General features: G+C 44.9%; 1 protein-coding gene across 1 annotated transcript in view; it reads right to left on the bottom strand.

Annotated features, from left to right (window-relative positions):
• Positions 1-4,217: 4,217 nt before the first annotated feature.
• The window catches only part of ltk (leukocyte receptor tyrosine kinase), a 60,216-nt gene continuing 42,085 nt past the window's right edge, over positions 4,218-22,348 (bottom strand). The window contains exons 17-29 of the mRNA XM_048973815.1: positions 21,965-22,063; positions 21,375-21,527; positions 20,928-21,038; positions 13,419-13,605; positions 12,128-12,218; positions 11,815-11,879; positions 11,360-11,489; positions 10,904-11,001; positions 10,246-10,338; positions 9,660-9,761; positions 8,963-9,097; positions 8,589-8,679; positions 4,218-5,638 (exon numbers count right to left, since the gene is read on the bottom strand). Coding sequence (XP_048829772.1) covers positions 4,688-5,638; positions 8,589-8,679; positions 8,963-9,097; positions 9,660-9,761; positions 10,246-10,338; positions 10,904-11,001; positions 11,360-11,489; positions 11,815-11,879; positions 12,128-12,218; positions 13,419-13,605; positions 20,928-21,038; positions 21,375-21,527; positions 21,965-22,063 — 2,306 coding nt within the window. The 3' untranslated portion in view covers positions 4,218-4,687. The remainder of the gene's footprint in view (positions 5,639-8,588; positions 8,680-8,962; positions 9,098-9,659; positions 9,762-10,245; positions 10,339-10,903; positions 11,002-11,359; positions 11,490-11,814; positions 11,880-12,127; positions 12,219-13,418; positions 13,606-20,927; positions 21,039-21,374; positions 21,528-21,964; positions 22,064-22,348) is intronic.

Below are 22,348 nucleotides of genomic sequence, written 5' to 3' on the forward strand. Positions count from 1 at the left end.
AACATTTATAGCATATGGAAAACACTACTACATTTTAATGAAGCGTAAAGAAGCCAGTCTGTGTCAACACCAGCAAAGAACTGGACTCTCAGAATTGGGGAGTTATATGACTTTTTTTCATTAAACGAAGCGACAAACGCTAAGGACAGTAAAATAACCCGTACTGAACTGGAGATAAAATGTAGTTTTTTAAAAAAAAAGTAAATTTACATCCCTTGCGGTCTAGTCCGCTCTGCTTGTATTCTCTGTCCATCATCTGATGGCCAGATGTTTGCGTTTTACCAGATTCTGTCGGCTCGTACTGGGTTTTAGCGAGCTTCCAGTGTGTGAAAAAGAGCAGCGTTCAGGACAATGTTGGGCGGCAGGCTACACTCATCTTTTATGTCCCACTGACCGACTTTTATAATAAAAGTAAAAGAGGATAATTCAAATTGCTCCCAGGCAACTAGGACAGCAGGTGTGAGCTGCTTAAAGACAGAACACACAGCAGTTAAGAGACCAAATGGGAAATGACCTAATTACTGAAGTGCCCCAGTCTTTCCATTAGTCTGGCTTTATCTTGTGTTACAGAAAAATGATGCTTGTACCGTAATCGCCAGAGTGTGAAGTGGCACCATGGCACTTAAAATGAAGTATCGATTAGCGTTAACAACATTCTGCCTGGTGGGATAGCTAGACTATGAAAACACATATTAAGAGCAAGGTTGCTCGGTATATAAAGACTTGCTTTATTATTTTACATTTTTGGATTCTTAAAATGGAATTTTTTTATTTTTACTCTTTCTCACTAACAGACACCAGGTCTCATCTGAGAAGTTATAATTTTTGTTTAAAATTATAGGCCCACCACAAAACTCTGTATTGAGTAAAACAATACAAGGTGGATAGACAGATGGATGGATGGAAGAATAGATGGATGGATGGATGGATGGATCTACAATAGCGACAATGGTGGTTCTGGGCCCACCCAGAGGGAACCTAGCCCCTCCCCCTGAGCGTTCACAGCGAGTGATACAGTACGATAAAACCAATAGCAGGAAATGTGCTGCTGAGAAGCAAATAGCTTTTTATTTCTCTTTGTTCATTTGGTCTTAGTAATGCCACAGGTCATTTCCAAACTGATAAAAATATATAAGTGAGTCTGTAGTTTGATTTTCTCACCAAGTGAACTGTTATAGGTGTGGCCACCTGATTTTCTACCAGCCCATCCTTGCTATGATTTCTGGCTCTGTTATAGGGATAGACTGATGAATGGATGGATGGAGATTTAATTTTCCTGTCAACAGTCCCAATTACAATACACAATATCTGCATCTGTAAAATAACATACACAGCCTCAGAAAAAATTAAGAGACCATTTTTCACTGTTTCTGTGTTGTTATCATTGTTAAGGATGTTCCATAACACACTCCTGTAAAGCGCATTGGGGCAACCTTGTTGTGAAAAGCGCTATATAAAAATAAATTGAATTGAATTGAATTTTGTTTCACTAATTTCTCAAATTATCATTGTGCATCTTTGAATAGTATATATCTTTTTGCAAACTGCAGCCTGGTTCTTCCTAGTTTCTCATTAATGAAGGACTTCTTCCTTGCTTCATGGGACTTCAGTCCTGCTTCTAGGATCCCGATACAAACTGTCCTAGCAGTGCACTTCACACCTGCACTTAATGTTTCCCATTCCTTTTGAAGGTCACTTGATGTCATCCTGTGATTCATGAGAAACTGTCGGATAACTTAACCATCATCTCTGCCATTAGAGTGTCGCTTCCGCCCCCTACCTGGCTGGTTTCTGGTCGTTCCCAGTGTCTCCTGCTTCACCTTGTTTTTGTGAACTGCTGTCTTAGAAATTTTGATCCTGGAAACAACCTTCAGCTCAGCATAGCCTTCGGCCAGCAGAGCCACGACTAAACCAGTACTTAAAAATGCAGATATAGTTAAAAAGAGAGTGGTCTCTTAATTTTTTCCACTGCTGTATTTCAACAAAAAAAAAGCATTACCAAGAACGCATTTATTTTTATAGCATATTTTAAAAATGTGTTTGGCAAACATCAAAGAAAGCGCAATGCAATGCTGCAGAGTGTGTCCATTGTGAATCCTGCCCCCTGGTGAATAAACTGCAGTACTGCTGCACCCTACATCTCTTCCATAAGGCGAGTTTCAGAATCAATGGTGATCACCTGTGGGGCACATATTACCAAAACCTGTAGAAATACACAATATAAATATGAGAGAATAGGATAACTACCACTGCAACACAAATAATGAGTACATTATGGGGTCTGACGGGTGGCTTATTTTCTTTTCTTGTTCTATGACATATATTCAGAATTATTGCTATGCTATGGCTGCTTTCTGCAATTCAGAGTTTTCAAACATTCTATATAAAATACTAATAAAACTAAAAATATTAAATCTGGACAAACACAGACAATGATTATATCACATAAAAGGGCAGTCATCAGTGTTGGACATTCATGGTCAAAATTACACATGTAAAGAAAAAATCTACAGCAGTTTGTTTTACCACCCCATAAATCCCCCTTTACACTGTATTCCTAAACCAAATAACCCAACCCACGCCTCCTGCAGTTTCTACATCATCGCTCCTCTGTCAATCCAATTCTTTTAACTTCTTAAATCAGTCACTAAATCAGGGTCCTTGAAATGCTTTAAAATGACTTAATTTTGCCAAGCAGAGCTGTCATCAGGCTGCACAGCTTCTCTCTACCTTGATTGCGCTGCTCTTATATTAGCAAAGAAACATATCACAGTTGCACCTGTCGTAAATGATTACTAATTACTCAAGCTCTGTTGGAAAATGGGGGCCGTGAAAGTATATCTGCAACTTACACAATAATCACATAACAACACAACAAAGATGGAATATATTTAAGAAATAAAGTTTGCGTTATAAAAACTGTTCATAAAAGGGTATTAAAACACCACCAATTGCTTCAAAATTTATCAAGCGTATTTATGGAAATATGTTGTAACCTAAAACAGACATTGGAATTTTCCTATCTTAATAACAGGGGGTGACAGTCAGACCTACTTTGGGGTACTGATGAAAAAGTCACACTTTATGGGAAATTCAGATACACCGGAACTTCATGTATTTGCAGTGTGGGAGAAAACATGTTGTAAAGCAAGGAGAATGCACAAACTGTGTACATTGGTCAGTGAAAACGCTACTCAGTCAGCCTCAACGTCCAATGTCCTAATATCCTGACTTCAAACTGAATAACGCAGCAGCCGGTTTTTAGAAATGTTCATATTGCCAAGTATATACTTCAGATACACGTAACACAACAAAGGAAATATTTTTACTGCACTTATTCACAGAAGGCAGCGCCATCTAAGGAGTCAGTCAGATCTTTTATCCCTGAATTTTCTGCTGAGGTTAAATGAAATGATTCCCACTTGTAAACTCCCACAATCCTCCTGTGCATCTTCTCGTCACAGGCCTTTTCATCTTCCAACTGTGCAGTCTTCTATCCGCCCACATTCTTAAAACCTCCCCTTCATTATTTACAGGGAATTAAAGACATGCACTCCACCACAACAGGCCAAGAAACAAAACAGAACATGCTATGTTTAAAACGGCACACAAATGACTGGTTAATCATTCAAGTTTTTAACTGTCTAAGCAAAAGTAACAACTCTTAAAAGTCAAGTGGCTTCACAACATGAAACAGAAACTTGTAGGTCTTTCTATGCATATTTTCTTGGCAACAACAACCTTGGGGTTTTTCTCTTGTAACTTTCTGGTTTTACATGAAGTGGTTGGCTGGCCTCATGCTGTACGAAGGCTGTGGAGGAACCTCGCCCATGCACTCTGTCAGGGCTAGAGTTGTCACTTCCTCCATTCCATTCCCTGCGGGGGTTTTAGTGGAGACTCCTCTGCCGGATACAGTAGTAGTCTTATCTTCTGTTGCATATGATGACATGAGCAGCAAGCAAAACTGAAAGTCAACTCTGGAAATAGCCAGAACTCGCCATTTTAATCTGCTCATTGGAATATTACTTACACAAAAATGTTCTGGGGGCAAAATGAAAAAATATTTTTTTTTTCAGTGAAATAACCAATCAGACTGCAGAGGAGGTGGGTCCAAGCAACTAGAGGAGGCAGGACCAACCAATCCGATGTCATGGTCTCACCTCCTGTAATTGCTTGGACCCACCTCCTCTATAATCTGATTGGTTAGTTCTATTTTTCCTTCTGCCCTCAGAACATTTTTGTGTAAGCAAAACTCCCACAAGCTAGTAAGACATGAGTCCTTCACTTCCTCTACCATGGCCAGGCCACCTGCATTCTACTTGGCGAACCATCAGAAGTTGCCTCCCATAGTCCAAAGAGATGCAGTTAGACTCACAGATATCTCTAAATAGCCTGTAGTGTATGACCATGAATAAGTGTGTGCTGGCATGTGCCCTGTGATTGACGAGCATCCCGTCCAGTCTGTACCCCAGCCTTGTTGCCTAAGCTGCCTGGGATAGGCTCTAGGCCCTCCCTGTGGTCCTGATTGTGATAAATGGATGGACAATGGATGGCATGTCAATAACTCTACAAAAATGGCAGAGAAAAGTAAGCGATGACTGTAAATAAGGCTGCTGGGGCCCATTGCAGCGTGAGGTGTTGGATGGATTCCAGCGTATCCCAATATATTCAATGTCATTCTGTGCCATTAAACTGGCATGACGGTAAGGTCCTCAGAGAGGGAGAGGCCAGAGTCCCTGTCACGAGTAGGCTTCTCCGGCTTGGTGTACCGCTTGATGTCTTCATGCCCATAACTGGCGTGGCGCTTCACATGAGGCTTGGAGATCCTTGAAACGGAGATACCTGACCAGGATATGGACGGACCAGGGTTTGAACTGGCTACTGGGACTCTGGTGACCACTAGTGGGAGGTTGTTAGCCTCATAGTTCTGGTCCTCATAGGCGTAGTTTACAGTGCCACATGGAAAACTCTGTAACTTGGCCAGCTCTGTGCCAACAGTGGATTGGTTCTTGATTGGACTTGTGGTGGCAGCTGAGCTGGTGGCAGCATTGGGGCTGGAAGGAGGCAGTGATGAAGGGGAGGATGAGGAGGGGGAAGCCTGAGAACTGGTGGGTGATGAGCTTCCATTGCCATCAAATCCAGAGTCATCCCGTTCGGGGGCGGGGGTTGCTGATGGGCTGCTCGGGGTGCCAGACAGAGGCATGGACTGAGTCTGTGACAGAGCTGTTTTTCCCCGTCCAAAGCCTTCCAGCCCCCAGGAACCATAGGTAGGGTTCCAGAGGTTCTTCGTCTTGTTCTTAAACTTCTGTCCTCCAGAGGAAGAAGCAGCAACAGGCAAGTGCTGGTCTGTTTGAAGCCAAGCTCCAGATCCGGCCCCTGGGGAAAGAGCAGGCTCCACCCAGGACACCTCCAATGCGCCCGCTTGTGAGCATGCCTCAAGCTGGTGTGGCAGAACTTGCTGCAGAGACAAAGGGCTGCGGCCCTGAGGGAGTGGAGGGATGGTCCAGGGCAGGGAGGGCTCTGGGGTCAACAGAGGAGTCAAGGCTGCAGATCCCTCTGTCAGGGGAACAATACTGACCTCCTTCTCTGCCAGGGGCCCATACTCTACTGGAAGGGGCATATTGATGACGTCAGGGTCCTGGGAGATGGAAGGAAGAAACAGAATCCTGACAGACCCATAAAACACTCATATCCTATTATGGGAACTGCTCTATGACAAGAATAATGGGGGCATGTATTATATCTGACAGGCTTGAGGGGACACTGGGACCATGATTTAAAAGGCTGTAGTGCGTCATTCACTGGCAGTCAAAATTCCAGCTTACACTAATATGAACTGCTAACTGACATTTTGTTATTATAACATACAGTACAGTGGGAGGCAATATAACAACTGCGGTGACAGATAATCACTGGGTTATATATATATATATATATAATTCATATGCTAAAACACACCATAAAATTAAAGGCAAAATAATTAACCTTTGACCTAAATCTAATCTGCAGGATTGGCACTCCAGCCACTGGAAAGAACTCACACTGGTCCATTCGGACTAGTGTGGTGCTGAGGCATCACCCGCTATACGGCTATACACCCGCTTTCGTCCCCAAAGTGGTTTGTTGTGTGGTGGGTGCAGCAAGGTGATGTCAGCGCATGCCCCTTACCTAAATCTAAAAAAAATTCATTCTTACAGCCGCATTTGGAGGTTATGTCCCGATATAATTAATTCAGAAAACATGTCGGACATTTTTTTCGAAAAAGCCCATTTTATTTGACGTTTGAATGATTTTATAAATCAGCTCACAGCAGCTTCGAGCTAATGATGAAAAATTCATGCGGTCCCAGCAGGCCAATTTTTCAATGGCCTTCAGCCATCATTCATGTGGAGGAGGCTGACGTACAACAAGTGATATCCAACAGTACACTTAAGCACTAACTGGGCACATTGGTGTTTTAATTCCTGCCCCGTTATCTTATATATGGGCCACCTCCCACAAAGTTTCAAAAAGGTTCCTACCCAAAATCTATATCCATATCAAAAATGGAAAAAATCATTGGCTTTTTGGGGTTCGTGACAATCACGCCTTCCCACACCCATTGTGAGCCAGCTAACCAGGGCTAATTAACACTGCACAGATGGGAAAATGGAGGGAAATGGAGGGAAAATGGAGGGAGTTCTGGAGTGTAAGTGGTGGCTTTAGATTAAGTTCCCCAGCCTCCCAAGCTTTCGTGGAGGATAATTTATCTGTGTTTAGGTTATTCTCCCCTGGTCTGAGAAACAGGGTAATGGATTTGCTCAAGGTCAACAGGACGTTAACTGGAGCAACTGTCTTGTGGGTGGTTCCACATATCACTGATTACTGACAAGTATCAACTGTTTCTCAGTTATTTTGCTGTCTTTAATGCTCTGCCGTTGGATTCATTATTTTATCCTTCTTTTTGCTTCTTTGACACATATTTTCACAGAACAGGCACCCTTATAAATAACCATTTGCATGTGTCTCACATGCTAATTCCCATATGGACACTTGGCAGAAGAAATTTCTACTGTAGTTCTAATATTTGAAGTTTTACAGTACACTTACAAGTCACTGTTTTCAGAATGTGCCATTATTAGAGTGTACAGTTACTGTCCCTGGTTTAAGAACATCCAAATTACAGACAAGCCATACTTACGAATGGACTGCCATAAAGCCTATTATATTAAAAATAACAAACACAATAGTGCGTAACAAACACACGCATGACTCTGTGACACTCATGAAAACATTGCATGGCTTCAGCAGTTCATTGGCTTGAGGTACAATATAATACCATATGTAGTTACTGTATTATATACTGTACAAACTGGAGACTGACTGCATAAGAATTGCATTTACAGTAGGAGCTGTATTCAGGTTCACCTGTCATGTATGGTTTTGCAGTTTATATGGGATATAAATAAACTAGAATAGAAACTAAAACAAATCATTCTCACATAATAAAATGAATAGTGCAGCCTCTCCTGCCTGTAGCACGGCGATATGGGGTAGGTGGGGATATGCTAAGACAGCCTACATGTGCTTTGTTGAAGTGTGCACACGTCCCATCACAGACTGTGGGAGGGGGGCGGGAACTTGGGCTATAGGGGCTGCTGCTCTGTTCCTCTACGAATATAACCAGAGGTGCTGAAACATGGGGCCGCCGCGGCCAGAAGTGCATCCAGGATGGTGGACCGGGACAGACACCACTGCTATCTGCAGCTGATGTTACGCTTTTGGTCTCGCCTGATCAGCATTTCCCAGACGGCAGTAGATATGAGAATTAGCACCTCCAGATCTGAGGGCAGGAGGCTTCCCCCACCCCCCCCATGGAGAGAGGTTTGCTTCTTTCAGGTGAAGGAGGAGAGACTTGCTCCAGAGTGAAGGTAAGGGGACAGTGAGACCGATGGGCAGATTGAGGAGGTCCATGGTGGTAAGATGAGAGTTAAGTCATCAGACGTGGTTTGGAATTCACTGACCATCAGCATCTCTGATACAAGCTTGATGCTGTGGAAAAATAAGTCTGATCTGGCCTCCTTAACTTACTGCCATTATTGCCCTCTCCGGGAGAAGCAACATGAAGATGCAATGAAGATGAAATCAAGTCTGCAGCTAAACTTTTGTTTTAAAGACCACCTACTCCTTTCACTATTTTCGCATTCAGCCACCATGATGCTGTGCTGGCATACTAAACAGAAAAGGCATCACTGCCTCCTACAGAATATGAAGGATCGTGGGTTTACCCAAGTCCATTTTACCTCCCACTATAGAGTTTAGGATGAGGTATATTCCAGTGTCCTGATTGTTCCAAGTTGCATGATATTCCTCTGAGAGGCATAATCCATGTTGCCTCTTTACTGATTTAGTGTTCCATACCATTGTTTCCTAATCCAATCATTATATCTGCTTACCTTCCAGCTTATTATACATGCGCTACATGCAGATACCTCCATGTTAATACTGCACGTGTCTTACATTGTATGTCGTGGTACACAGCAGCTTAATATACTAGAAAAGCAAGAATCGTGTGTGACAGGCACTCATTAGGTGGACTCGGGCCTTACCTGAGTACAGTAGTTGACCCTCTCCAGAATGGTACTGAAGTTGGGCCTGTGCTCTGGACAGTGCTGCCAGCACTGGGTCATGATTCGGTATCTGTGCCACATGCCAGACACAACACTCAGCTTTGAGCAGGGACCTACAGATATCTCCATAGGCTTTAGAACAGCTCTGGGCCAAGAAAAGCTGCTAAGAAAGTGACTGTATTTCTCTGCAGAGGTCTTTATATCTGACGTATTACCAAGCAATTCCTCTTTCACATTATACTGTATAAAGTACATATAAGTCAGTATGGAAAATGATCCAGTGTCTAACAGCAGTCTAAATAATAATAATAATAATAATTTTTTCGCAATAACACTTGTCTACAGAAACTCACACAGGTCCAGGACAGTTTTTTGGGGGGTCCATCCTGCCTCCACTTGTCACAAACTCCAGCACTTCCTGGTTGGTCTTGCAAGGGTAGGGCATGTAGCCTAAAGAAAAAATCTCCCACAGCAGCACCCCAAATGACCTAAAGGGGGAGACAGAGGGAAGTAGGTCAGGCTCCCCTCCTGTATTATTGCACGAGGAGCCATATTTGTCCTCTGCACTGGGGCTAGTTGTAATAGCCATCCACAGGTAAGCACCATTTGAAGAAACATTATACATATGCAAATTTAATAAAAAAAAGTCATCCCTGTAAGTAGTTTGCAATTAAATTAAACATAAATAAAGATGGAGCATACAAACCCACTCACTTTTTAAAGTATACACAAAAATGCAAAAAAAGCTGTTCATTGCAACATCTGTTATTTTAACTGAGACTACAATTAACTAACATGAAAGACATGATTTTATACAAGAGTTAATAAAGGAAAGAGCCATGCAAATCTTCTGATGTTCACTGGAATGAATTTTCAAGTGTGTGACTTTAGCGAGCCCTAAAGTTTGCATTACCCTGTATGAGTCCGTTCGCTTCTTGAGTTCAGAAGCTACTGCCCATGTAACAGATGTGCTGTAATAGAGGTACTCTACTGCTTTAATGGAAGAAGTGAGGTTCCTCAAAACCTCCTCGAAGCTGCCATTGACATTACCATGTATCAGTCTTGCAGGTGAAGATCCCTTCCAAAAAGGCTTCAGGAGGCATCCATTTCACAGGTAACATGGCATGGCCGCCCTTCCGGTAATAGCTGGCCCTGTGATCACAGCAGAATGAGAGTTTGTAGGTACAAATTGCATCATTAGGGCAGCCAGATCAAAGTGTATTAGCACTGATTCTGCTGCTAGAGTGGATCCCTATACGGGTACATGGAGCTCTGATTCATTGCACTTACACTAGTTACAGGGATTGCCCAAGCTGTTTACACATGAAATCACCTTGGGTTTTAAATTCCATTTAAAGAGTAGCTCATTCATTGCTCCACAGAGCGTGAACAGATCTACGGATACTGATGCATTTAACTCCAAGCAGACCATCCAGCGAGGAAAACAGCGTCATCCCTGTACCACCCTTATCTACGATGTTGATGACCTGCGCCATATGTCAGCCTGTTCTGACTCAGCATCCCCCCCGTGCAGTTACTGCATGGCTCCCTCCAGCTTAGCTCTGTCATTGGCCTCATAATCCCAGCAGAAAGAGGGAGGAAAGGCAAGCAGGAAATGCGAGGCCGCATTACACACCTGTATATATCCCGCGCCATGCCAAAGTCTCCGATCTTGGCCACCCTCCTGGGGCCAGAGCAGGTAAGGAGGCAGTTTCGCGCAGCAATGTCTCTGGAATGATCAGGAAGAATAACTCACTATCCCTCATTCCCATCCATCCATCCATCCATCCATCCATCTTCAGACTGCTTCTCCTGGTGAGGGGCATTGTTTTCCATATATTATACATGCTAAAATAAGCTAAAATGGAGTGCTGATGCTTGGGAATGGGCCGCAAAGACAGTCCCAGGTTCTCAGAAGCTATATTCGAGCTCCTGCTGGCTCATCGAGCTTTGATATCATCTAATGCAGGCAGACTGTTTTGACAGGGTCATTGTGATCAGTACAAGAAGGGTGAAAGGCTTTATCTCTCCATCCTAAGCCCATCTAGGGCAATGTGAAATATTCAAGAGAAGACACTACACTCATGTGTCACTGGTTTGAAAAAAGGAGTAGAATAGCCATGTCATTATTATGTCATTGCAACTTTGAGAAGTAAAAAAGTTGCACAGCTTCTCTGTGAACTCTGGGATAGACATTCCCTGCTCAGACTTGCTGTAGTAATGATCATGGCTGATATGCTAGTTATATTCAGACATGGGCAGTTTGGATGGGTGAACCTGCTGAAGGGCCCAACCTGTGGATGAAGTGGTTCTCTTCCAGATAGCGACAGCCGAAGGCAATGTCCCTGGCCATGTGCAGCAGCTCCAGCATGGACAGGGAGGAGGCCTTGCCCTGGAACATGTGCAGACCATTTGAAGAGTTCCACACATATTCTACCACACACACAAGCACAGGCAAACACACATACAGAAGATAACAGTGACAGGCTAGCACACACATCTACACAGCATCTCAGTGCCAGATGGCAGCAATTAAAGTGGTGCACTTTTACACCACTGGTAATGATGGCCAAAATGACGCTTCATGAACCATTCGCTGTATTTTTTGACCCCACTAGATGGTGCTCTGCTCAAAGTATGTCCCGAAGCAAACCAAGACCACCATCTAGTGGGGGCAGAAAATACAGCACATGGTTCATGAAACGTCGTTTTGGCCATCACTACTGTCTGGACCATGATGTTAAACTTACAGTCTTGGGGCGGTTCTGCCTGAGGAAGCTCTTCATGTCACCGCCTGTCATTAGCTCCAGCAGGAGGAAGCGTGGCAGGGTCTGCAGACTCACACCAATGCAGCGCACAATGTTCTGGTGGCTGAACTTACTGTAGCGGGGGGCAACGACATGCTAATGAACATGGTGCTACCTTACAAACTGCTTCATGCAGGTCATCAAGCTACACGTGAAACACCTCTATGACCTGTCTGAGACAGTAATAGTAAGAAGTTTGTCAAGTGTTCCACAAAAAGTGCAAAATACAGTCCAAGGCTAATTCTGATAATTATGTATTGAAAAGAAAATGCTTACAGTAGGACAGCAGCACTAATCTGCACACTTCTTCCCTTTGACACATGTTTTGCAGGGGAAGATCCCTGCTGAACTTGCTGAACTTTTGTGTGCAGTTCATATGGGCTTTATGGGTCACACACCTCATAATCAGTGCCTCCATCAAGAAGTCCATTTCATCCTGCTCTGAGCAAACCTCAGGAAGAGTCTGTTGAGCCACAGATTGCAGAATTCTATGAAGGCAGGTAACCCAGCCCTACAAGTACCAGCTACACCTTTCAACAATGTTTACTTAATGAATGCTTTGGACTTTCTTATTAATGTTTCTTTTATGAACAAGATTATTATTACATCCAGTGGCTTCAGGAAGATTCCTCACACACATTCTTCTCTTTGCTGGGTAATGTATAATAAAGTATTAATTCAACAGCTGTGTCACTGGCTGCTACTACTGACCTTAATGGCAACTTGCATGGCCATATTGTCATCGCCATGTCCCAGCAGCTGGCCTTCGTACACCTCACCAAAGGCACCGTGGCCCAGGGCCCTGTGTCCACAGAGGGAGGGAGGGAAGGGAGACGGGGTCACTGCAGGTCGCGTCTCACTGATTAACGCAAGATGCAGAGTAAGGATCCCGCAAGGTTCATGCTACTGTACTGCCAAACATTACAGATATTTGCCTAAGTACAAAAGGTGTTCGTAAAGAAAAAAAAGCACAGAAAAGGGGGTAGGGGGTAGGTTTATTTACCCCCACGATGTGGCAAAGCCACATGGAAAAGTACTAGATAGAGCTGAAAGCACCCACCCACCCCCACCCCAACACACACACACAGGGAGAGAGAGAGGTTCATAATTATATCTTTGTAAGAACTCTCCATTCATGTCTATGGGGAAAACTCTAATCCCTACATGACGACCTTAACCCCTAACCAGCCCTAAATGGAACCATAAGTAACCAAACGTAATACGAGACTTTTGGCATTTTTACTTTTTTGATTGCAGTCACAGATCTGTGTGGGGACCTGAAATATAGTCAAAATATGTCAAAATAACATATTTGTATCACATTGTGGGGGACATTTGGTCCCCATAATGTAATATAAACCTAATCCACGCACAGACAGAGAGACAGACAGACAGACAGACACACATACACACACACACACACACTTTGCACAACCTCTACCTGGGGAGCTTCTTTTTTCATATTTGTATCATATCGATATATTTTATGTATATTTGTCTACTGCATTATACGTTTATATGTTTACATTGCACTGTGTGATTTTTGATATTGCAGATTTTTGATTTGTATCAACTGTGCCCAGGCGGAACATGCAGAATAATTGTATGGTGTAACTGACAGTTTTACCATGCATATGACAATAAACTTCTTAAACTTAAAAACATAACGTTAATATATAAATCGTAGATACTGGGTTCTAATTACTCATGTACTTATGATTTTTTTTTACTATTTTCCACGTCCTATCTACGGTGTCTCTTGCATTGTCCACATGAATCCTGGGACAGGCTTAAGGCAACCCAGTCCTGAATAAGTCACAGACCGTTGGATGGATATGTCCTTAAAGAGGTCAACAGTCTGTCTTACACAATCAAAATGGCTGAACAAATATTATAGGAAATGTTTTGCTCTTTTGGAAGTGCTGGGTTTTATTTCATGCCTTGGGTCACCTTTCAGCACCTCCTGGCTGTCCAGCTCCTCCTCGTCAGCAAGAAGAATTACCTGAGCAGTGTGATGTTCTTGCGAGGCACCTCCTTCAGCTCACTCAGGGAGGCCACTTTGCCAGCAAAGCAGTAGTTGGGATTGTAGTCTGTCATGATGGTGGAGGTGCGGATCTTGCTCAGCTTGTAGTCTGGACTCTGTAGACGCACTCTCATTCCTTGAAGCCGGTTCTTCTTTCGGTAATAGACTACAAAGTGAGATGTGGGAGGTTAAAAGACGTGTTGAAAGAAGGGAGGGCAGGACTGACCGTGCGACAGATTCGCCTGCTTCAGTAGCATTAAAATGACCTTGGAGAGCTAAGCTCATGGCCTGATGCAGAAGAACTCCTAGTCTGTTTAGCTGAGACTTACATTTCACAGTGGCCTCCCATTAATACAGCAAAAATGAAGAATGGCAGGGATGCCAAGATCAGCCAAAGATTTTATGACAGGGTTCCCCCGTTCCAGTTCTGGAGGGCCGATCTGCAACACAGCTGCTGCTCAAACACACCTATTAAATCTGACAATTAGCTGGTGAGCTGATTAAGGTGTCTTTGAGCAGGAAAATTTGCAACTGTGTTGCAGACTGGCCTTCCAGTACTGGAGTTGGGGAACCATGCTTTATGAGCTATACATTTCATTCAGAGGTGGACATTTTAGGTTCAGAAAGTAAAAATTATTAAAGTAAAAAGATTTTTTTTCAACAAACCAGTTGAGTACTCTGCGACTGTGACTCTTTATACTCAACTGGTTGGTTAAAACAAAATCCTGGTCTGGATTTTTACTTTCTGGACCTGTCCACCTCTGACGTTATTCCAGGTGAATCAGACGTGACAGGGAAGGGCAAAGGAAGGAAAGAGCAAAGAGCAGTTTTCATATGAGAAACATGACTGAAGGACTAGCAGGTTGCTGCTATTCTGAGTCTCATGTAAGGCAAGTTAGGGGTACATGGTAGAATATGGCTGCGGATGACCTTCCTGAGTCCATTAACACAGTTCAGCCTACATGTGGCCCTCTTAGCTAATTGCCTGGGGGGACTCACCCTCTTTGGAGGCTGGCCGCATCCCCAATGCAGGTTGGTAGTTTGCCTTGGGGGGGCGATGCTTGGAGGTGAAAGATCCATGTTGCCGTTGGGCCTCGGGTGCAGATGGGGGAAGGGGAAGGGACTGATGCTCGACTGAGGAGCTTGCATAGACTACCAACCTGCATGGGGGAGAGCTCAGGTGGGGAGACACTGTTAAATGCCTGAGCACTCCTCCCTCATGACCCTGTAGACCAATGTTTCCAAATCCGGTCCTCGGGGACCCAAAGACAGTTCCCATTTTTGCTCCCTCCCAGCTCCAAATAGGGGGCAAAAATGTGGACTCTTTGGTTGGGAGCTTGAAGGAATCAGAAATGTGGACCAGCTGTATGTCCCCAAGGACCGGATTGGGAAACTGCTCGATACACCACAGTCATATCTGGCTTCTCTGGGGAACTAAGATGGTAGAACTGTGACAATAAGAACTTTATGCTAAGGCAAACGTACCAAAGCTGTTACTGATGAGCAAAGCATCGTCCTATCACAGCGTCTGTGCATGGTTTCCACTGACTTTCACCATTTGAGACATACAGCTGAAATAACATCGGAAGACAAAGGAGCTGCGACTGCATCCAAATCCATTCATCCAGATGTGAGTCAAAGGGATCCTGAAGCTGGTTGATGTCTAGGGTCATTTAAGAGTGGCTTTGAAGCCAGAACTGGTATCTTTGCTCAGCTGATACTCATTTACTCTGGCTGAGGGAAACAGTCTACAGTAGATGATATATTTCAAATGCATCTTCTATTGTGCTGGAAAATGGGGATTAAATTTGGGAGCATGAGAGAGAGTCAGTCCAGCATGGTGGGTAATTACTGGAGTTGTCCACTTTTTATGGGGGATCCTGACTCAAGTCTCTGGGGGATGAAGACCCTGGGGCACAGGAGGGCAGGACACCTGGACTAAAGATAGACAATAGTCGTGACCCATTGTCAGCAGTCAGGCAAGCACAATGGCAGGGATAAGACGGTTTTTTAAACTTTCATACTTCCAGGACATAGATCTTCAGACTGTCAAGCTAGGGCATGACTCATGGACTGAAGACACAGGAGCCAATAAGCTAAGCTAACCTGCATCCTTTTTTGCCTGTTATATAGCACAAACTATGTGCTCTGTCCAATATATGGGAATGTATCAGCTCAAGAAAGTATATTCAGCTGTAGATTGGATAGCTAGGCACACTGCAGAATCAGCTCTGGAGTTACTAGAAAATGATCTGACATCTTTACAGAAAATTTTCATGCACAGCAAAAACCTAATCTACCGCAAGCCTGAAATTTGTTAATAATCTTCAAAGATTATTATATTGCCACATAAAATCGGAGAATAAATAAGCCTGAAACCTGCTTCTTTCTAAGCATGAAAAGAGCAGTATATTCATTCTGTCTTAAGCCCCAGTTGTCAGTACATGATGCATAACAATCGGCCCCTGAGAGCCATTAGACTTTGGAAATATTATCGCAATTGGCTACATCAAGAATGACTCCTACATGACGTCAAGCAATTCTCTCTCACACGCCCGCACACCGTTCTCTCTCACACGCCCACACACCGTTCTCTCTCACACGCCCACACACCGTTCTCTCTAACACGCCCACACACCGTTCTCTCTAACACGCCCGCACACCGTTCTCTCTAACACGCCCGCACACCGTTCTCTCTAACACGCCCGCACACCGTTCTCTCTAACACGCCCGCACACCGTTCTCTCTAACACGCCCGCACACCGTTCTCTCTAACACGCTCACACACCGTTCTCTCTAACACGCCCGCACACCGTTCCCTCTAACACGCCCACACACCGTTCTCTCTAACACACCCGCACACCGTTCTCTCTCACACGCCCACACACCGTTCTCTCTAACACGCCCGCACACCGTTCTCTCTCACACACCCGCACACCGTTCTCTCTAACACACCGGCACACCGTTCTCTCTCACACACCCGCACACCGTTCTCTCTAACACGTCCGCACACCGTTCTCTCTAACACGTCCGCACACCGTTCTCTCTAACACGCCGGCACACCGTTCTCTCTAACACGCCGGCACACCGTTCTCTCTGACATGCCCACACACCGTTCTCTCTAACACGCCCGCACACCGTTCTCTCTCACACACCCGCACACCGTTCTCTCTAACACACCCGCACACCGTTCTCTCTAACACGCCCGCACACCGTTCTCTCTAACACGTCCGCACACCGTTCTCTCTAACACGCCGGCACACCGTTCTCTCTCACATGCCCACACACCGTTCTCTCTAACACGTCCGCACACCGTTCTCTCTCACATGCCCACACACCGTTCTCTCTCACACGCCGGCACACCGTTCTCTCTCACACGCCGGCACACCGTTCTCTCTAACACGTCCGCACACCGTTCTCTCTCACATGCCCACACACCGTTCTCTCTAACACACCCGCACACCGTTCTCTCTAACACGTCCGCACACCGTTCTCTCTCACATGCCCACACACTGTTCTCTCTAACACGTCCACACCCCGTTCTCTCTAACACGTCCGCACACCGTTCTCTCTCACACACCCGCACACCGTTCTCTCTAACACGCCGGCACACCGTTCTCTCTCACATGCCCACACACCGTTCTCTCTAACACACCCGCACACCGTTCTCTCTAACACGTCCGCACACCGTACTCTCTCACATGCCCACACACCGTTCTCTCTCACATGCCCACACACCGTTCTCTCTCACACACCCGCACACCGTTCTCTCTAACACGTCCGCACACCTTTCTCTCTCACATGCCCACACACCGTTCTCTCTCACATGCCCACACACCGTTCTCTCTCACACGCCGGCACAATGTTCTCTCTAACACGTCCGCACACCGTTCTCTCTCACATGCCCACACACCGTTCTCTCTAACACATCCGCACACCGTTCTCTCTCACATGCCCACACACCGTTCTCTCTCACATGCCCACACACCGTTCTCTCTCACATGCCCACACACCGTTCTCTCTAACACGTCCGCACACCGTTCTCTCTCACATGCCCACACACCGTTCTCTCTCACATGCCCACACACCGTTCTCTCTCACACACCCGCACACCGTTCTCTCTAACACGTCCGCACACCGTTCTCTCTCACATGCCCACACACCGTTCTCTCTCACATGCCCACACACCGTTCTCTCTCACATGCCCACACACCGTTCTCTCTCACACGCCGGCACAATGTTCTCTCTAACACGTCCGCACACCGTTCTCTCTCACATGCCCACACACCGTTCTCTCTAACACATCCGCACACCGTTCTCTCTCACATGCCCACACACCGTTCTCTCTCACATGCCCACACACCGTTCTCTCTCACATGCCCACACACCGTTCTCTCTAACACGTCCGCACACCGTTCTCTCTCACATGCCCACACACCGTTCTCTCTCACATGCCCACACATCGTTCTCTCTAACATGCCCGCACACCGTTCTCTCTAACACACCCGCACACCGTTCTCTCTCACATGCCCACACACCGTTCTCTCTAACATGCCCGCACACCGTTCTCTCTAACACACCCGCACACCGTTCTCTCTCACATGCCCACACACCGTTCTCTCTCACATGCCCACACACCGTTCTCTCTAACATGCCCGCACACCGTTCTCTCTAACACACCCGCACACCGTTCTCTCTAACACGCCCGCACACCATTCTCTCTCACATGCCCGCACACCATTCTCTCTAACATGCCCACACACCATTCTCTCTCACACGCCCACACACCGTTCTCTCTAACACACCCGCACACCGTTCTCTCTCACACGCCCGCACACCATTCTCTCTCACACGCTCGCACACCCTTCTCTTTAACACGCCCACACACCATTCTCTCTCACACGCTCGCACACCCTTCTCTTTAACACGCCCACACACCATTCTCTCTCACACACCCATGGCAGTTTAGTAGCTCCAATTAACCTCAGCATGTTTTTAGATTGGGGGGGGGGTGAACTGGAGTACCCGGAGGAAACCCCACAATGACACAGGGAGAACATACAGACATGGAGACATGGTGGAGAGTCTGTCCCTGTTCCCAGAGGTGTGAGGTGACCGCGCTAACCACTGCGCCATCACACTGTGCCATCACACTGCCCAACTCTGCTACTTAAATGATCATCTTTATTCCACAGCTGATATGTACTGTATACCCCAGAGCAAATTTTATCCCACTGGATACTGGAATTGAACAATTCATATTTAGTACCATGGTGAGGAGTTACTACAATGAAGCCCCTCCTGGGAGCTCAATCAGCAACCTTCAGGCAAATATTCAACCACTATGTGGAATATGAAAGGTTATTACCATTAGGTATATAGTTATAGCTCATAGAATCCCCCTTTTGAAGCGATGTCACCTTTAATAAGCTGAAACGACAGTTTCAACTCAGACCTGTTTCTGGTGGCCTTTATTCAGCACAAGAGACAGTAGGACAAGATTTCAGATGCTTTATAGTGTCACACATGTTTGACTTTACCTGTTCAAACAGCTGTATAATGCAGGAGAAATGTGCTGGGAGTTCTCAAACTGATCAATGCTCTCAATCTATGCTCTCAGTCAGCCATTTTTTGAACAAACAGTGCTATTTTTACACACCAGAACCATGGCAGAGCCACCCAATATTAAATCATATATAAATTCTAACGACAAGACCTCTTTTGTACCGATAGTGGATAAACAGTAGATGGTGCTTTCGTTTCATATGTTCCAGTAACAGCTTAATCATGTATAACAAGCTAAATAAAACATATACTGTATACGGACAGTTTCTCTAAAACATTATTCAGCAACAGCTTGTGATCTTGTGACAGTCACAACTCCAGCTATTAATTCTGGGCTGCTTGGAAAAACAGGAAGTCAGAGCCACCAGGAATGTCTCCTGCGTCGATGGCAGAACTCGTCGTTGTGTCACGTGAAAAGCGACAAAAACGGAAATGTGTAATAAAGCTGGAGGATGGGTCTACATTGTTCATCAGAAGCTCTGAGTGTTTACTCACTCTCTTGTCTTTAGTGTCTTAAAAATATCACAGCAGTAATTTTCATATAAATCAGATGGGTCCCGTTATATATCTGTAACAACTAAGTAAATATTGAAAAAATATGATGCTCTTCCTTTGTTTCCTACCCTTCAGTATTATGTAAGATGTCGATAAACGTGCACGGAATAGCAGTCGCTTCTCTAATTCCCTAGAGACTAGGTTCTGAGCAGTCAGGGAACAAAACAAGGTAAGGACTGGTAATGCAAAGTACATAAGGTGAGTCTGATAATGCAGAGTAAATAAGGTGAGTCTGATAACGCAGAGTAAATAAGGTGAGTCTGATAATGCAGAGTAAATAAGGTGAGTCTGATAACGCAGAGTAAATAAGGTGAGTCTGATAATGCAGTGTAAATAAGGTGAGTCTGATAACGCAGAGTAAGTACTGTAAGGTGAGTCTGATTAATGATGGCAGATTATTATGTGCTTGCTTCATTCCCATCCTTAATTCTTCTCCACTCACACTTTCACATAAGCCCCAAGATGCCTTGTAGTGCATGACATACATCTCTGACATAGTCATTACAGCTTGACTTTGTCCCAAAGTGTAGGAGTGAAAAATGGTTTTGCCCTCATCTTGCCCCAAGTACGGCATGACTTTAAAAAAATTCGGTAATTAATATCCACTCCCCCTCCACAACACTCCCATAAAACATTATTCAATTGCTGACGTTTTGCCATGATGTAATATTGCATACACATCTTTGCCTTCATATAAGCTCTAGTATCCAGTTTCCATGTCATTTTGAGTTTTCTCTAAGAGTATCATTGATTTCTTTAATAATAAACAAATAAAAACCCCATAATATTGCCAGAACTCTTTGACACTGGCACATTTCTTTTAAACATGATATATTGCAGCACGTACAAATCGCTATTGTACTAAAACGAATAGCGCCAGTCTTCTTTGAGATATGTTACGAGCTGGTATGAAAACTAGTGACCTTAAGAAAAATGTGACCTGAAAATCACTGTTTCCTTGAGTTCAATCTGGAAAGTTGAGTGAAGACCACATGGATTTCACGGTGGTTCAAATGAAGACCAGAAATTTGCCTAGAAGGGAATATGCTCCATTACTATTTTCTCATTAAAAAGCCATAATGGTGGCCTGCTCTTGTCAAGCTGTGACATTAACTTAGAAGTTGTTTTTCTTTCCATCTCATTGCCTGGTCCAAAGTATGCAGGCTTGGATGACGGACTTCCTCTAGGAGAAATACAGCAAACTGCATCAAATTGCAACCTAGAGGCTTAAAGCCTAAAAGAGGGAGTAGACATGGGGGTAGATCTGAGGGCGGATGTTAAATGTGGGGGGCGGGGGGCGAGCCGTGTCTCAGAGCCGATGGAAGGTGGACGGGACAGAGGTCACGCAGAGCTGGAAGAATCTCTTACTGAGTGTGAGACTGGCGCAGGTCAGGATGATGACAGTCACTGCTGTGGAGGCCACCGCAGCCAAGACGAGCGGTAGAGATGGATTCCTTTCGAGAGCGAGACCTGTGGGGACTGTGAAATGTTATAAGAGAAATGGTCACCACCATATAGCTTCATCTGGAGGGTAGTGGAAGGTGGAAGAGAAGCCATAACAACAGGTAAATAAACATTATGAATCATCAACACTCATGCTAAACTGCTACATGCTAAGCCATTACACCAGACCCTGCATAGAGCCTGGTTTGCAGCTCTTTTATAAATGATGGTGATTACCCATCATGCTCTGTGTGAAGCCCCCAGCATGGTTTCATCACCCCTGTCCTGCAGCAGCACGCACACAATGCAAATCAGTGGGAAATAGGGTGGGAACTGGCAACTGCCTGTGGGGGTGGAGGTGAGGGGGCTCACCCATGCAGGTGACGTTGTCGCTGGCCAGCACCTCCCCATGTGGGCAGAGGCAGATTGTGACCTTGGTGTCCTCATTCCTGTAGCAGTTCTGGGACTGACAGTGCGTGCAGTTCAGCTGCACCTTGATCTCCACCTCGCCGTGGCTCTCCATGGCTTTGGATGCAAGCAGGAAACATGCAAGCAATTAGCCTTTTCTTCTGCAATCCTGTTATTTAACAGTGGCAGGATAATGAATGTGAAGGGAATCGCTTCCACAAGATACTTGTCTGGCTCTTCCTTCTGCCCCTAGTGTTTTTACATTTCAATAACTGATTACTCTCTGTACTGAAGAATGCCGCTTTTGCTTGGCCTCTCGAGTCAGAAGAATATTCTTAAACAAAGAAGGCACATTACACTAGACAGATGGCCATTTAAAACTGCATGGCATTACCACATGATCTGCACTCACATTATGATTCCCACATTGCCTGATTTACACAAGGATCAGGTCTGCCTCAGTGTCTCAGATGAATTAATCTCAGGTGGCAGCTGGATAAAAGTGGTCAAACTGAATTAGGTCTCTTTGGGCCAGTGAGGTAAAGAAGCCTCACCTGCTAACGGGAGGAGAAAGATCTCCCCACTGGGATGTATATAGGAGACTCCTTCCTGGCCATCTGCAGTGATGTTATCAGTGAGGGATGTGTCCCCACCTGCGATGGGATGTGAGAGTGGAGCAGAGAGATGTTTCAGTAGTAAAAGTAGTTCGGCCAAGCAGATTTGGAAGCACTTTGCTCAAAGCTTGAGCAGATGCTCTACAAAACCTGAAGATATTTTCAGCGAGCCGGAGGTTTACGCACATTAAATAAAATGGAATTCATGTACGATTAAGCAAATATTTGGATATTATAACATTATACTGATCCTAAAGCTACACTGATGCACAGATGTTACTGAAATATCATGACAAAACGACACACAGTAGCCAGTATTCACAT

This window comes from Brienomyrus brachyistius, chromosome 14 (genome assembly GCF_023856365.1).
Source record: "Brienomyrus brachyistius isolate T26 chromosome 14, BBRACH_0.4, whole genome shotgun sequence".
Taxonomy (NCBI): domain Eukaryota; kingdom Metazoa; phylum Chordata; class Actinopteri; order Osteoglossiformes; family Mormyridae; genus Brienomyrus; species Brienomyrus brachyistius.